This window comes from Pseudophryne corroboree, chromosome 12 (genome assembly GCF_028390025.1).
Source record: "Pseudophryne corroboree isolate aPseCor3 chromosome 12, aPseCor3.hap2, whole genome shotgun sequence".
NCBI classification, from domain to species: Eukaryota; Metazoa; Chordata; class Amphibia; order Anura; family Myobatrachidae; genus Pseudophryne; species Pseudophryne corroboree.
This window is the reverse complement of record NC_086455.1, coordinates 4,904,070-4,919,344: the sequence shown is the minus strand read 5'-3', so window position 1 is coordinate 4,919,344 and position 15,275 is coordinate 4,904,070. Positions and strand designations below refer to the sequence as shown.

The 15,275-nt window shown below is 44.2% G+C and overlaps 1 protein-coding gene across 4 annotated transcripts in view; it reads right to left on the bottom strand.

The window, feature by feature from the left end:
* Window positions 1–8,633: 8,633 nt before the first annotated feature.
* Window positions 8,634–15,275, bottom strand: part of LOC134980090 (gastrula zinc finger protein XlCGF26.1-like) — a 40,485-nt gene continuing 33,843 nt past the window's right edge. For 3 of the 4 annotated variants that reach the window (XM_063946739.1, XM_063946741.1, XM_063946742.1), the window contains one exon: window positions 8,634–12,728. In XM_063946739.1, the coding sequence (XP_063802809.1) occupies window positions 11,386–12,728 (1,343 nt within the window). In that variant the 3' untranslated portion in view covers window positions 8,634–11,385. The remainder of the gene's footprint in view (window positions 12,729–15,275) is intronic. The other variant, XM_063946740.1, reaches the window with a different exon arrangement.

Genomic DNA, 15,275 nt, shown 5'->3' with positions numbered 1-15,275 from the left:
GTGGAACACACCGAGGTACAACTGAGTCAGCTTTTGCTTTTAGTCAACTCAGCTATATTTCTCAATGTCATCATCTAATACAACAGTAATAAGCAATAACAGGTAAGTCGGGTGACCCTCCTGGTCCCCCAGAAAAGCAGGCAAGTCTCCCGATTTCTGTGCTCCCCCTGCCCGGCCGCCCACTTAGTGAGTAAAGTGGGCGGTCCAGGCAGTGAGTACGCAAGTATGGTGTAACCCTGTGTATGTCACTGTGTTGTGTGCTGCACATTCTAGCTCTATACAGTAGGTGTGAGTACCTGTTACTATTGTCATCGATATATTGTTCGGGTTTAGTATGAAATGCCTACAACCAAAATCCCGACAACAATTGACCGACGGTCAAAATACAAAAATGTTGACAGGTCAGAAAGGCAACACAAGTTATTTTATTTTTTTTGTGTGTGTATGTCGACATAGGTCAACATGGACACCTTTTAAGTGTACCGCGTACCCTTGCATGGATCGCTATGCTTTGGGCACGGTTAAATTCCCCCTTCAGGTACACTGGGATGGTAAAGTATGAACAAGTCGGTTTCAATTTAAAAAAATCATGAAAAACTCTTCGAATTTTTGACTCGTCAACATTTTAAATGTTGGAATTTTGACCTTGTCGGGATTTTGACCATCAGTCAATGGTTGTCAGGATTTTGTAGGTAAATTGATCTACCACCGCTTTACCTGTTACCACTATATTGTTTTACCACCACTGTACCTGTTACCGCTGTCACCACTATATTGTTCTACCACCGCTGTACCTGTGTCACGATCCGGGTATCTGGACGCCATTTCTTACCTATCAGATGCCTCCTAAGGCTGGCTCAGCGCTCCAGGACCGGATCCCATTTGTTATCCTGATGTGCACATTCCCGCATCCTCTCCTGTCTCTCTGGACGCAGTCACAGTAACGCCTTATACATCTGGCATGGCGTCTCCCGCGGCCTCCGCCGCCGTCCCTGAGCTTCTGCATTCAGAGTGGCGATTACGTCAGCCGCGGCCTCCGCTGTGTCCGCGTGGTCGGATGTGCATCTGTCAGCCTGGCGTCTCCTGTCTCCGGTGGCCGGCGCCGCCATTACTGTTTTCCAGACCACATGGATTACAATCCAAACTTCCCTCCAAGTGTCTGCATGGGCGCAGCCATCTTGGATTCTGTCAGCTGATCATTCCTACCAATCCGTTGTCAGTATTATTAATTTGCATAATTGCCTAGCCAATACCTTCCTTGCTGCAGGTATAAATAGGTTGTGCCTGAGCAAGGAAGGCGTCAGTGCTTTGGTTGTCAAACCTAGTTCCAGTTTGTCTCTCTTCTGTGAATGTCTTCCAGGTTCCAGCTCCTGTCTCCAGACTTCTGCTATAGAGACCCGCACCAGCATTCCATCTGCGGTGTAGCCTGACTCTCCGATCCATTCTGGACTCACCTGTTTCCAGCTACAACATCACCTGCTTCCAGCTTAGCTTCCAGCAGTGTACAGCTTCTCTTAAAGGGCCGGTGTCCTTTCTGCAGTTTACCACTCTCCACCGGTATTATTATTTCTCCGCTCTCAAATTCTACATTTCATCTACATTGCATCGCTCTCAAGCTTTATTTATTATTTAACTGGTTCCAGCCAGTATCCACTCCGTGCCAACACCTGTCTGGTTCTAACCAGTACCCACAGCAGCATTTTATCTACAGCAGTCCAGCTTTCCCTGGAACACCAGCTGGTACGACCCTGGGCTTTCCTCATTGCTACAGTTGAGCCTGGTAAGGACTTTCCAACTTGCAGATAATAAGAACTGTCTCATACCACCAGAGCTCTGTGGCCCCTGCCACCCTGTAGTACCCAGGAACTGTATTATTATTTCTCTGCTGATTTTTATGTTACTTTTTACTGCTTCTGTGATGCATGGAGTTTGTCATAAATAAATATCATTGACTTTTACTCAAGTTGTCGTGGTCACGCCTTCGGGCGGTTTCTCTTCATGTTACTTACATGTCCAGGGGTCTGATACAACCTCCCAGGTTCCGGTACATCTCAGCCCCTACAACTGAGGCTGCCTTCCGTCAGCTCAGGCCCTCAGTTGTGACAACCTGTTACTGCTGTCCTACTATATTGTTCTACCACCACTGTACCTATTACCGCTGTCACCACTATATTGTTCTACCACCGCTGTACCTGTTACTGCTGTCACCGCTATATTGTTCTACCACCACTGTACCTGTTACTGCTGTCACCGCTATATTGTTCTACCACCACTGTACCTGTTACCACTGTCACCGCTATATTGTTCTACCACCACTGTACCTGTTACCACTGTCACCGCTATATTGTTCTACCACCACTGTACCTGTTACTGCTGTCACCACTATATTGTTCTACCACCACTGTACCTGTTACCGCTGTCACCACTATATTGTTCTACCACCACTGTACCTGTTACCACTGTCACCGCTATATTGTTCTACCACCACTGTACCTGTTACTGCTGTCACCACTATATTGTTCTACCACCACTGTACCTGTTACCACTGTCACCGCTATATTGTTCTACCACCACTGTACCTGTTACTGCTGTCACCGCTATATTGTTCTACCACCACTGTACCTGTTACCACTGTCACCGCTATATTGTTCTACCACCACTGTACCTGTTACCACTGTCACCGCTATATTGTTCTACCACCACTGTACCTGTTACCGCTGTCACCACTATATTGTTCTACCACCACTGTACCTGTTACTGCTGTCACCACTATATTGTTCTACCACCACTGTACCTGTTACCACTGTCACCGCTATATTGTTCTACCACCACTGTACCTGTTACCGCTGTCACCACTATATTGTTCTACCACCGCTGTACCTGTTACCACTGTCACCACTATATTGTTCTACCACCACTGTACCTGTTACCACTGTCACCACTATATTGTTCTACCACCGCTGTACCTGTTACCACTGTCACCACTATATTGTTCTACCACCACTGTACCTGTTACTGCTGTCACCACTATATTGTTCTACCACCACTGTACCTGTTACCACTGTCACCGCTATATTGTTCTACCACCGCTGTACCTATTACTGCTGTCACCGCTATATTGTTCTACCACCACTGTACCTGTTACCGCTGTCACCACTATATTGTTCTACCACCGCTGTACCTGTTACTGCTGTCCTACTATATTGTTCTACCACCGCTGTACCTATTACTGCTGTCACCGCTATATTGTTCTACCACCACTGTACCTGTTACTGCTGTCACCACTATATTGTTCTACCACCACTGTACCTGTTACTGCTGTCACCACTATATTGTTCTACCACCACTGTACCTGTTACTGCTGTCACCACTATATTGTTCTACCACCACTGTACCTGTTACCGCTATATTGTTCTACCACCACTGTACCTGTTACTGCTGTCCTACTATATTGTTCTACCACCACTGTACCTGTTACCGCTGTCACCACTATATTGTTCTACCACCGCTGTACCTGTTACTGCTGTCACCGCTATATTGTTCTACCACCACTGTACCTGTTACCGCTGTCACCACTATATTGTTCTACCACCACTGTACCTGTTACTGCTGTCACCACTATATTGTTCTACCACCACTGTACCTGTTACCGCTATATTGTTCTACCACCACTGTACCTGTTACCGCTATATTGTTCTACCACCACTGTACCTGTTACTGCTGTCACCGTTATATTGTTCTACCACCACTGTACCTGTTACCACTGTCACCACTATATTGTTCTACCACCGCTGTACCTGTTACCACTGTCACCACTATATTGTTCTACCACCACTGTACCTGTTACTGCTGTCACCACTATATTGTTCTACCACCACTGTACCTGTTACTGCTGTCACCACTATATTGTTCTACCACCACTGTACCTGTTACTGCTGTCACCACTATATTGTTCTACCACCACTGTACCTGTTACCACTGTCACCACTATATTGTTCTACCACCACTGTACCTGTTACTGCTGTCACCACTATATTGTTCTACCACCGCTGTACCTGTTACCACTGTCACCGCTATATTGTTCTACCACCACTGTACCTGTTACTGCTGTCACCGCTATATTGTTCTACCACCACTGTACCTGTTACTGCTGTCCTACTATATTGTTCTACCACCACTGTACCTGTTACCGCTGTCACCGCTATATTGTTCTACCACCGCTGTACCTGTTACCGCTGTCACCACTATATTGTTCTACCACCACTGTACCTGTTACCGCTGTCACCACTATATTGTTCTACCACCACTGTACCTGTTACCACTGTCACCGCTATATTGTTCTACCACCACTGTACCTGTTACCACTGTCACCGCTATATTGTTCTACCACCACTGTACCTGTTACCGCTGTCACCACTATATTGTTCTACCACCGCTGTACCTGTTACTGCTGTCCTACTATATTGTTCTACCACCGCTGTACCTGTTACCGCTGTCACCGCTATATTGTTCTACCACCACTGTACCTGTTACCGCTGTCACCACTATATTGTTCTACCACCACTGTACCTGTTACCACTGTCACCACTATATTGTTCTACCACCACTGTACCTGTTACCACTGTCACCGCTATATTGTTCTACCACCACTGTACCTGTTACCGCTGTCACCGCTATATTGTTCTACCACCACTGTACCTGTTACCGCTGTCACCACTATATTGTTCTACCACCACTGTACCTGTTACCACTGTCACCACTATATTGTTCTACCACCACTGTACCTGTTACCACTGTCACCGCTATATTGTTCTACCACCACTGTACCTGTTACTGCTGTCACCGCTATATTGTTCTACCACCACTGTACCTGTTACCACTGTCACCGCTATATTGTTCTACCACCACTGTACCTGTTACCACTGTCACCGCTATATTGTTCTACCACCGCTGTACCTGTTACCACTGTCACCACTATATTGTTCTACCACCACTGTACCTGTTACCACTGTCACCACTATATTGTTCTACCACCACTGTACCTGTTACCACTGTCACCGCTATATTGTTCTACCACCACTGTACCTGTTACTGCTGTCACCACTATATTGTTCTACCACCACTGTACCTGTTACTGCTGTCACCGCTATATTGTTCTACCACCACTGTACCTGTTACTGCTGTCACCGCTATATTGTTCTACCACCACTGTACCTGTTACTGCTGTCACCACTATATTGTTCTACCACCACTGTACCTGTTACTGCTGTCCTACTATATTGTTCTACCACCACTGTACCTGTTACCGCTGTCACCGCTATATTGTTCTACCACCACTGTACCTGTTACCGCTGTCACCGCTATATTGTTCTACCACCACTGTACCTGTTACCGCTGTCACCACTATATTGTTCTACCACCACTGTACCTGTTACCGCTGTCACCACTATATTGTTCTACCACCACTGTACCTGTTACCGCTGTCACCACTATATTGTTCTACCACCACTGTACCTGTTACCACTGTCACCGCTATATTGTTCTACCACCACTGTACCTGTTACCACTGTCACCGCTATATTGTTCTACCACCACTGTACCTGTTACCGCTGTCACCACTATATTGTTCTACCACCGCTGTACCTGTTACTGCTGTCCTACTATATTGTTCTACCACCGCTGTACCTGTTACCGCTGTCACCGCTATATTGTTCTACCACCACTGTACCTGTTACCGCTGTCACCACTATATTGTTCTACCACCGCTGTACCTGTTACTGCTGTCCTACTATATTGTTCTACCACCACTGTACCTGTTACCGCTGTCACCGCTATATTGTTCTACCACCACTGTACCTGTTACCGCTATATTGTTCTACCACCACTGTACCTATTACCTCTGTCACCACTATATTGTTCTACCACCACTGTACCTGTTACCACTGTCACCGCTATATTGTTCTACCACCACTGTACCTGTTACTGCTGTCACCACTATATTGTTCTACCACCACTGTACCTGTTACCACTGTCACCGCTATATTGTTCTACCACCACTGTACCTGTTACTGCTGTCACCACTATATTGTTCTACCACCACTGTACCTGTTACTGCTGTCACCACTATATTGTTCTACCACCACTGTACCTGTTACCACTGTCACCACTATATTGTTCTACCACCACTGTACCTGTTACTGCTGTCACCACTATATTGTTCTACCACCACTGTACCTGTTACCACTGTCACCACTATATTGTTCTACCACCACTGTACCTGTTACCACTGTCACCACTATATTGTTCTACCACCACTGTACCTGTTACTGCTGTCACCGCTATATTGTTCTACCACCACTGTACCTGTTACCACTGTCACCACTATATTGTTCTACCACCACTGTACCTGTTACCACTGTCACCGCTATATTGTTCTACCACCACTGTACCTGTTACTGCTGTCACCACTATATTGTTCTACCACCACTGTACCTGTTACCACTGTCACCGCTATATTGTTCTACCACCGCTGTACCTGTTACTGCTGTCACCGCTATATTGTTCTACCACCACTGTACCTGTTACTGCTGTCACCGCTATATTGTTCTACCACCACTGTACCTGTTACTGCTGTCACCGCTATATTGTTCTACCACCACTGTACCTGTTACTGCTGTCACCGCTATATTGTTCTACCACCACTGTACCTGTTACTGCTGTCACCACTATATTGTTCTACCACCACTGTACCTGTTACTGCTGTCACCGCTATATTGTTCTACCACCACTGTACCTGTTACTGCTGTCACCGCTATATTGTTCTACCACCACTGTACCTGTTACTGCTGTCACCACTATATTGTTCTACCACCACTGTACCTGTTACTGCTGTCACCGCTATATTGTTCTACCACCACTGTACCTGTTACCTCTGTCACCACTATATTGTTCTACCACCACTGTACCTGTTACCGCTGTCACCGCTATATTGTTCTACCACCACTGTACCTGTTACCGCTACCACCGCTACATAGACTTTGACCGACACTTTTAAACAGTAATAGGTCGTAAACCAGACTTGTTTAGCAATAATCCCCATGAAAACTATCCGTCAAATAGTAAATCTACCCCTCCTTCTATATTATCTCTTCTTTATGTACTCTCTTTCCCTCTCGAGTCGTATTCACCAGTACTGACTCTCTCAGTACCTACCTCCTGCTGCGCAGGTTAGCCCCCCTCCCAGATCCCATCCTGTAGTCTGTTTCCCACAGGCAGAGGCAGGGCACATCAGGGGATGAGAAATACTTAATCATTCATAATAACGATGGCTTATTTCATAGCAAAAACCCACTGCATTTACACATGCATCTCTATTAGGGTTACGATCAACCACTATTAGTAAGCAACCTTCGATGGTTCCTCCTGAAGATAGATGCTTTTACCATCAACGGGGGAAGTCCCATGGTAAAAAGCCAGTCTCAGATGGTTTGCTTATAACAGACCATTGATAATTTCCTCCAAATGGTTAGAAACCATCAATGGTGATCCACCTATAGGTAACCCTAATATAGGTCCTCACAACTTGGAAAAGATATAAATCAAAGGAGGGCATGTCTGCTCCAGATCAGGGTGCGTTGTCACAGTGCAGTGTATGAGCACGTCCCTGAGACCTTGGGGGATGAATGGACCTAACCTGGCTGGCGGATTCTTATTTCTGGAGGCGCTTGGTTGATATTGTACCACTGCCTTGTTTGTCTACTGATATTTGTAGACTTACATGGTGAGAGTCTAATCTAACCTTTTTATGTAAGATATTTCTGTGATTTATTTTGTTGGAATAAATACTGTATTACACTCTTTGAAGTTTTTCTCCTATCTACCACGTATTGTGGAGCCTGACGAGAACAGATTACAGAGGAGGAAGAAGGGCATGGCCTTCTCCTTATCATGCGATTGAGTCTGCTTTATTGAGCAGACCATTTTCTGTGGTATGGGCTCCATTAAATTTGAGTTTTATTCAGGTTGTATTTGGGTACAACATTATACTATCACATGTTTTCTGGTTCTTGGGGTTTTTTTGGGAGCAAACATGCAGAAGTGTACTGAACAGAAGACTCATTGTACCTTTGAGGACTCCAACTCACATTGGTTATCGTTAGCGCCTGTGGACTCAGTGATGACTTTGTTTTACTCATTTGTCTCTATAGTTTGGGGTGACACTATTCATCAGTGGGCAGACCTGGCGGATTTAGGACACATTCATCTTACCCAGTCCGTCTTATCTAATATGACTAGAACAACCAGACATCACATAGTGGTCATTCAACACAAAAAACCTGCAATATTTCAGGTGCTCTAAGAGTATTACCCTAACCTTTATCAGTCCTCTCTGCATAGTCATGTCCTCCTGGACAATCTATTGAATGAGGCTAGACTTCACCGAGGCTGATACTGCTCAGGATAGAACTGATTTACAATCCAACAAGTCTCCTAGCAGGAGGGGTATGGCCATAATATTAGAAGCTTTAAAACATGATACCGTTCCCACGTAGCTGGAACTCTTCTACACACACCAGAGACAACGCATTATTCACTTTTCTAGACTTCTACCTCACCACAAAAAGACATGACCATTCATTGTTATTATCCTTTATTTATATGGCACCACAAGGGTTCCACAGCGCCTAACAAAAGACCATCCTCTTACCAACCTAACACCATACCTGATGTAGATTTTAGGCTATTGGCCGAGGTCATGGTGGCCGGGCTACAGACTTCTTTCCTCTATGCTCACAGACCACCAGTTGGGCTTTGTCAGTGGCAGGCGTTCTGCTGACGGCATACTGTTAGCTATCACAGCAATGGCTATTGACCCACACCAGCCTGACTCTTCTAATATGTCATTGTGCGCTGATGCTAGTAAGGGCCTTTATATGGTCTCCCCGCCCTACTTATATGAGGCCTTGTGCAGGTGGGAGTTCAGCCAAGATTTTATTAATCTTACAAAAAAATATTATTGTGCATATTCTTAATATTCATTGCTACTGGTGATCAGCTTACTACATCAAGGGGCACAAGACACGGCTGTCCCTTGTCACTCTAGCTTTGTAACTTATCATTGGATCCCATTCTCATGGTCCTTGAGGGGAATTCAGATAGGAGGCAACATGGTTAAAATATTGGCTTTTCTTGTTGATGACCTCTTATATGTATTGAAACTAACAGATTTTTTTGTGCCCTCGATTAAAGGAAGTATTTAGGTCGTTCTCAGGTTTTTAGTTTAACATTGAACAAATCCACCACTCTACCTTTAAGTGGGTCATACACAACTGGCCTGGTTAAGTACTGACCCTAATAAGTTGGCAAAAGAAAGCATCACTTATTTGGGCATCCAGCTACCCAAGAACCAATATACACTTTTTCCACATTTTGTTGTGTTACAGCCTTATTCCAAAATGGAATACATTTGTCCTCAAAATTTTACACGCAATACCCAATAATGACAACGTGAAAAAAGTTTTTGTGAGATTTTTGCAAATTTATTAAAAATTAAAAACTAAGAAATCACATGTACATAAGTATTCACAGCCTTTGCCATGAAGCTCAAAAATGAGCTCAGGTGCATCCTGTTTCCACAGATCATCTTTGAGATGTTCCTACAGCTTAATTGAAGTCCACCTGTGGTAAATTCAGTTGATTGGACATGATTTGGAAAGGCACATACCTGTCTATATAAGATCCCACATTTGACAGTGCATGTCTGAGCACAAACCAAGCATGAAGTCAAAGGAATTTTCTGTAGACCTCCAAGACAGGATTGTCTCGAGGCACAAATCTGGGGATGGCTAAAGAAAAATATCTGCTGCTTTGAAGGTCCCAATGAACACAGTGGCCTCCATCATCCATAAATAGAAGAAATTCGGAACCACCAGGACTCTTCCTAGAACTGGCCGGCCGTCTAAACTGAGCGATCGGGGGAGAAGGGCCCTAGTCAAGGAGGTGACCAAGAACACGATGTGGAGAGGAGAACCTTCCAGAAGGACAACCATCTCTGCAGCAATCCACCAATCAGGCCTGTATGGTAGAGTGGCCAGACGGAAGCCACTCTTTAGTAAAAAGCACATTGCAGCCCGCCTGGAGTTTTGGATGAGACAAAGATTGAACTCTTTGGTGTGACTGCCAGGCGTCACGTTTAAAGGAAACCAGGCACCGCTCATCACCAGGCCAATACCATCCCTACAGTGAAGCATGGTGGTGGCAGCATCATGCTGTGGGGATGTTTTTCAACGGCAGGAACTGGGAGACTAGTCAGGATAGAGGGAAAGATGAATGCAGCAATGTACAGAGACATCCTGGATGAAAACCTGCTCCAGAGCGCTCTTGACCTCAGACTGGGGCGACGATTCATCTTTCAGCAGGACAACGACCCTAAGCACACAGCCAAGATAGATATCAAAGGAGTGGCATCATATTCAAAAAGACTTGAGGCTGTAATTGCTGCCAAAGGTGCATCAACAAAGTATTGAGCAAAGGCTGTGAATACTTATGTACATGTGATTTCTTAGTTTTTTTTATTTTTAATAAATTAGCAAAAATGATGGGGTATTGTGTGTAGAATGTTGATGGGAAAAAAAAGAATTTATTCCATTTTGGAATAAGGCTGTAACATAATAAAATGTGAAAAAAAAGTGAAGCGCTGTGAATACTTTCCGGATGCACTGTATATATCACCCTGGACCTAGAGGAGTGGGGTTTATTTCTGGCTGTCTTTCCTTTGGAAAAAGCTAACGTGTCGGAGAAATGCGTTAAGGACCCCTATAATCTTGCAATGTGTTTCCAAGTCAAAACTCTACGTACCAGGATGCAGACATTCCGTGGCAACATTCCTTGCAGCCAGGTATTGGAGAGTCCTGACACAGCCAGTCACAATGAGGCAGTAGTGGGTAAAGGCCAGCTCCCAGATCAGTGCACACACCGTCTGTTTTTAATGCCCTGCTGGCTGCCCAGATAAAGATGTGATATTTTGCCTTACGGGATTTTGACCATACAGACAAATATCTCTGAGCTGGAACTTCAGTTAGTGCATAAGTGCAACTAAACCACATTCAGAAAGAAAAGCTCAGCAGCACGTGCCCTCTACCATAGGAGCAAAGCTCTGCGTTTGTACAAAAACAGCCACATGGTATCACAAAATTGCATTTGCACATATTAGAAGCACTGTAACCAATCCCAGTGCGACAGTAACATATTACAGAACTAATTACATATAATCTCACATCTTTTATCAGAGTATTGCCGCGCCATTTTATGTCCAATTGCCCTTGTCCTGTGAGAGGTTTCCAATGGAGAACAAGATCCGACTTGTGTGGAAACTATTTCCCACACTCAGAGCCCTGGAAAGGATCTCTGACCCGTGTGAGTTCCCTGATGTCTGACCAGACTTGATTTCTTTGCAAAACGTTGCCCACACTCAGAACACGAGAAGGGTCTCTCCCCTGTGTGCGTTCTGTGATGTCTAACAAGTTTTGCTTTCTGCGCAAAACATTTCCCACACTCAGAACACGGAAAGGGTCTCTCACCTGTGTGACTTCTCTGATGTATGACAAGATTTGATTTCTGTGCAAAACATTTCCCGCACTCAGAACACGGGAATAAATTCTCACCTGTGTGCATTTTCTGATGTAGAACGAGACATGTTTTCAGCGCAAAACGCTTCCCACACTCAGAACATGGAAACGGTCTCTCACCTGTGTGCCTCTTCTTATGTTCGAAAAGACGCGATTTGCACATAAATCGTTTCCCGCACTCAGAACACGGATAAGGTTTCTCACCTGTATGACTTCTCTGATGTATAACGAGACATGATTTCACTGCAAAACATTTCCCACATTCAGAACACAAAAAGGGTCTCTCACCGGTGTGCTTTCTGTGATGTATGACAAGTTTCCATTTCTGTGTAAAACATTTCCCGCACTCAGAACAGGGAAAGGGTCTCTCACCTGTGTGTGTTTTCTTATGTTCCACTAGCCCTGATTTGTATTTAAAACATTTCCAACACTCCAAACATGTAAAAGGTTTCTCATTTGTGTGCGTTCCCTGATGTCTAGTAAGCTTTGATTTCTGTGTAAAACATTTCCCGCACTCAGAACATGGAAAAGGTCTCTCATCGGTGTGCGTTCCCTGATGTCTAGTAAGTTTCGATTTCTGCGTAAAACATTTTCCGCACTCAGAACATGGAAAAGGTCTCTCATCTGTGTGCGTTCCCTGATGTCTAGTAAGTTTTGATTTCTGTGTAAAACATTTCCCGCACTCAGAACATGGAAATGGTTTCTCATCTGTGTGCATGCCCTGATGTCTAATAAGTTTTGATTTGTATGTAAAACATTTCCCGCACTCAGAACATGGAAACGGTCTCTCCCTTGTGCGAATTTCCTGATGTACATGAAGAGACGATGTAGCTGTAAACCATTGCCCGACCTCAGCACACGGACTGATTGCGTCCTCTGTATAAGCTGTACTATGTGTGACAATATGTACATTACCAGGGGAACATGTCTCATGATTAGTAGGATCCGATGATTTATCTGCACTGGGAAGTAATGGATGTATATTTAGTGTGTCGGGGTTTTCTTGTGGAAAATCTTCTCTGATGAGGTTGTCACCTATTTTAAAAACTGTGGATAAAAGGAGTTGTCCATCCAAGATACTCCCGTACTTGCATCCATCTGCTGGAAATAAAATAAATATATGGAAATACAAATCTAATTTTATATTAAGTAGCAGATTATAATACACACTTTGGGGCAGATTCAACTATGCATGGAAGCCGCACTAACAAGGACACTACACCTCCCAAAGTTCTCAGTGAAACAACAACTGAGATCTATGGACAATCAGCGCAGACTCTGTCATACGGAACTGCAGTTATTGTCGGGGGCAGAATACTCTATCACTGGTGCCAAAATATTGATTATAAACCGATTCTTGGCCTTATTCTGTCTGTATGTGTCAATCCTGCATTTATTCCGGTTATTTTCAGATTGTCCATCCTTACACCCAAGTGTATAGGTTGGGATTGAGTGATTGTGCATTGAAGGGTGTGTGGCTACACTTCTCCTGTGTGTGAGAGAGGGTGGAGTCTGTGTGTAGTGTACTGGGGGGGGGTGAAGGGCATCTGGTATTATACCTCAGTATTACAGTGTTGCTATATAGAAGTAAGGGAGAACAGTACAGCTCAGAACAATATTATATATTAAAACTTCTATATATGACACCTGTCATGATAAATGCTCCTGAAAGGGATAATCGAACTGGATGAATGTTCTTGGTTAGAAATCCAAACATCTGCCTGACCTAGATCTTTGATAAAGCTTCCTTTTAGAAGTGAAACGCGTTAGTCTTACAGTTATCACCGGCTATACCAGTTTACCACTACCATTATCACATGGCTGGCGTCGCTGATTCAAGCTACCCAGCCGGGCTTGTTTATCCTGCACTGCACAAACCAGGCAGCCGCACATTCCTACTAACCACTCTGCAAACGCAACCAGAGGAACAGCATTAGGGCTACTACAGTCATATTCAGACGCTCAGTTTATGGGTTAACCACCAATACCGGACTGTCACTGGTAATTTCACACCTCTTAAGAGTTGGATTTCAGTCACATTGGGCTAATAGCATTCAAGACGCCGGAGCCGCGGACTTTGTGCGAGAATGCCTGTACAGGTTGAGTATCCCATATCCAAATATTCCGAAATATGGAATATTCCAAAATACGGACTTTTTTGAGTGAGCCTGAGATAGTGAAACCTTTGTTTTTTGACGGCTCAATGTACACAAACTTTGTTTAATACTCAAAGTTATTAAAAAATATTGTATTAAATGACCTTCAGGTTGTGTGCATAAGGTGTATATGAAACATAAATGAATTGTGTGAATGTACACACACTTTGTTTAATGCACAAAGTTATAAAAAATATTGGCTAAAATGACCTTCAGGCTGGGTTATAAGGTGTATATGTAACATAAATGCATTCTGTGCTTAGATTTAAGTCCCATCACCATAATATCTCATTATGGTATGCAATTATTCCAAAATACGGAAAAATCCGATATCCAAAATTCCTCTGGTCCCAAGCATTTTGGATAAGGGATACTCAACCTGTATTTTGAAAGCGGCAATCATTTAACCAGGCAAAACCAACTTGGTTTTGCCTTGCCAATGAATGCTGCTTTAAAAATACGGGTATTCTGGCAGGCTGTTACATTTAGCCCATTATGTAGAGCTTAAGACTTTGACTATTTCATTAAATGGGAGTTGTTCAGCCAGTTGTTTGGATTTCTAATTAAGAACATTCATCTAGTTACATTATTCCATTGCAGAGCATTTACCATGTACATGTATTATGCATGGAAGTACTTAACAGGTTGGATATGAAATGCTGGCAGTCACATGACCCACCGCGGAATCCCGTCACTGAGAATCCCGACACCGGACAGGGGTAAGCTCCTGGTGGTCTCCCAGCCATCTTGTCACTGGGGAGGGGGCTACTGGCAGGCTCTGCAGGTGTTGGGAGGTGCAAAGGCTGCTGAGAGATATAGTTCTCCCAGTGGCCGGCTCCAGAGGGGGGATGACACTACCCGGGGGGGGGGGTCACACACACTGGGGATCACGCACACACACAGGAGGGGTGCCTCCGGCATCCCAAAGCAAGTCTCACGTTTTTTTTAAATAACGATTTTAGGAAAGATCAGATTTGCTCTGGGGGATCGAGAAGAGTTGCAGTGATTTCTATAGAAATCACAGTGTCCCATTATAAGTCCTGCAATTGAATACCAAAAGGTTTTTTAAATCCCTCCCCCCCCCCTGGCAATTGGATTCCACCCTATATGTGTCTTGCCCATCTGCCATGTCAAATATTGAGTACACTTTATAAGTGCAGTGACATGATAGGTTATTTGATGTCATTTTCTCAGTGTGTTGTGTAAAGTGTAGTGAGTATCCACCGGCTCCCGCAGGCTCCCGCAGACCCCCGCAGGCTGCTGCAGATAGTGAGGAATGAATATTCTGAGCAATTGCTTTTTATATAACTCTATACACTTATATTAGTGCCTGAATTTTAAGAGTGCGTATACAATATTTCAGTGTGAATATACGGATAAATGAAGATCATATATTCATGAATTATTATACAGGGCATATAAATAGTATATTGTCAGAGAATGTCGTTAGACTGACAGGAGAGAGCAGAATTTTCCCCGGGGAAATACTTCC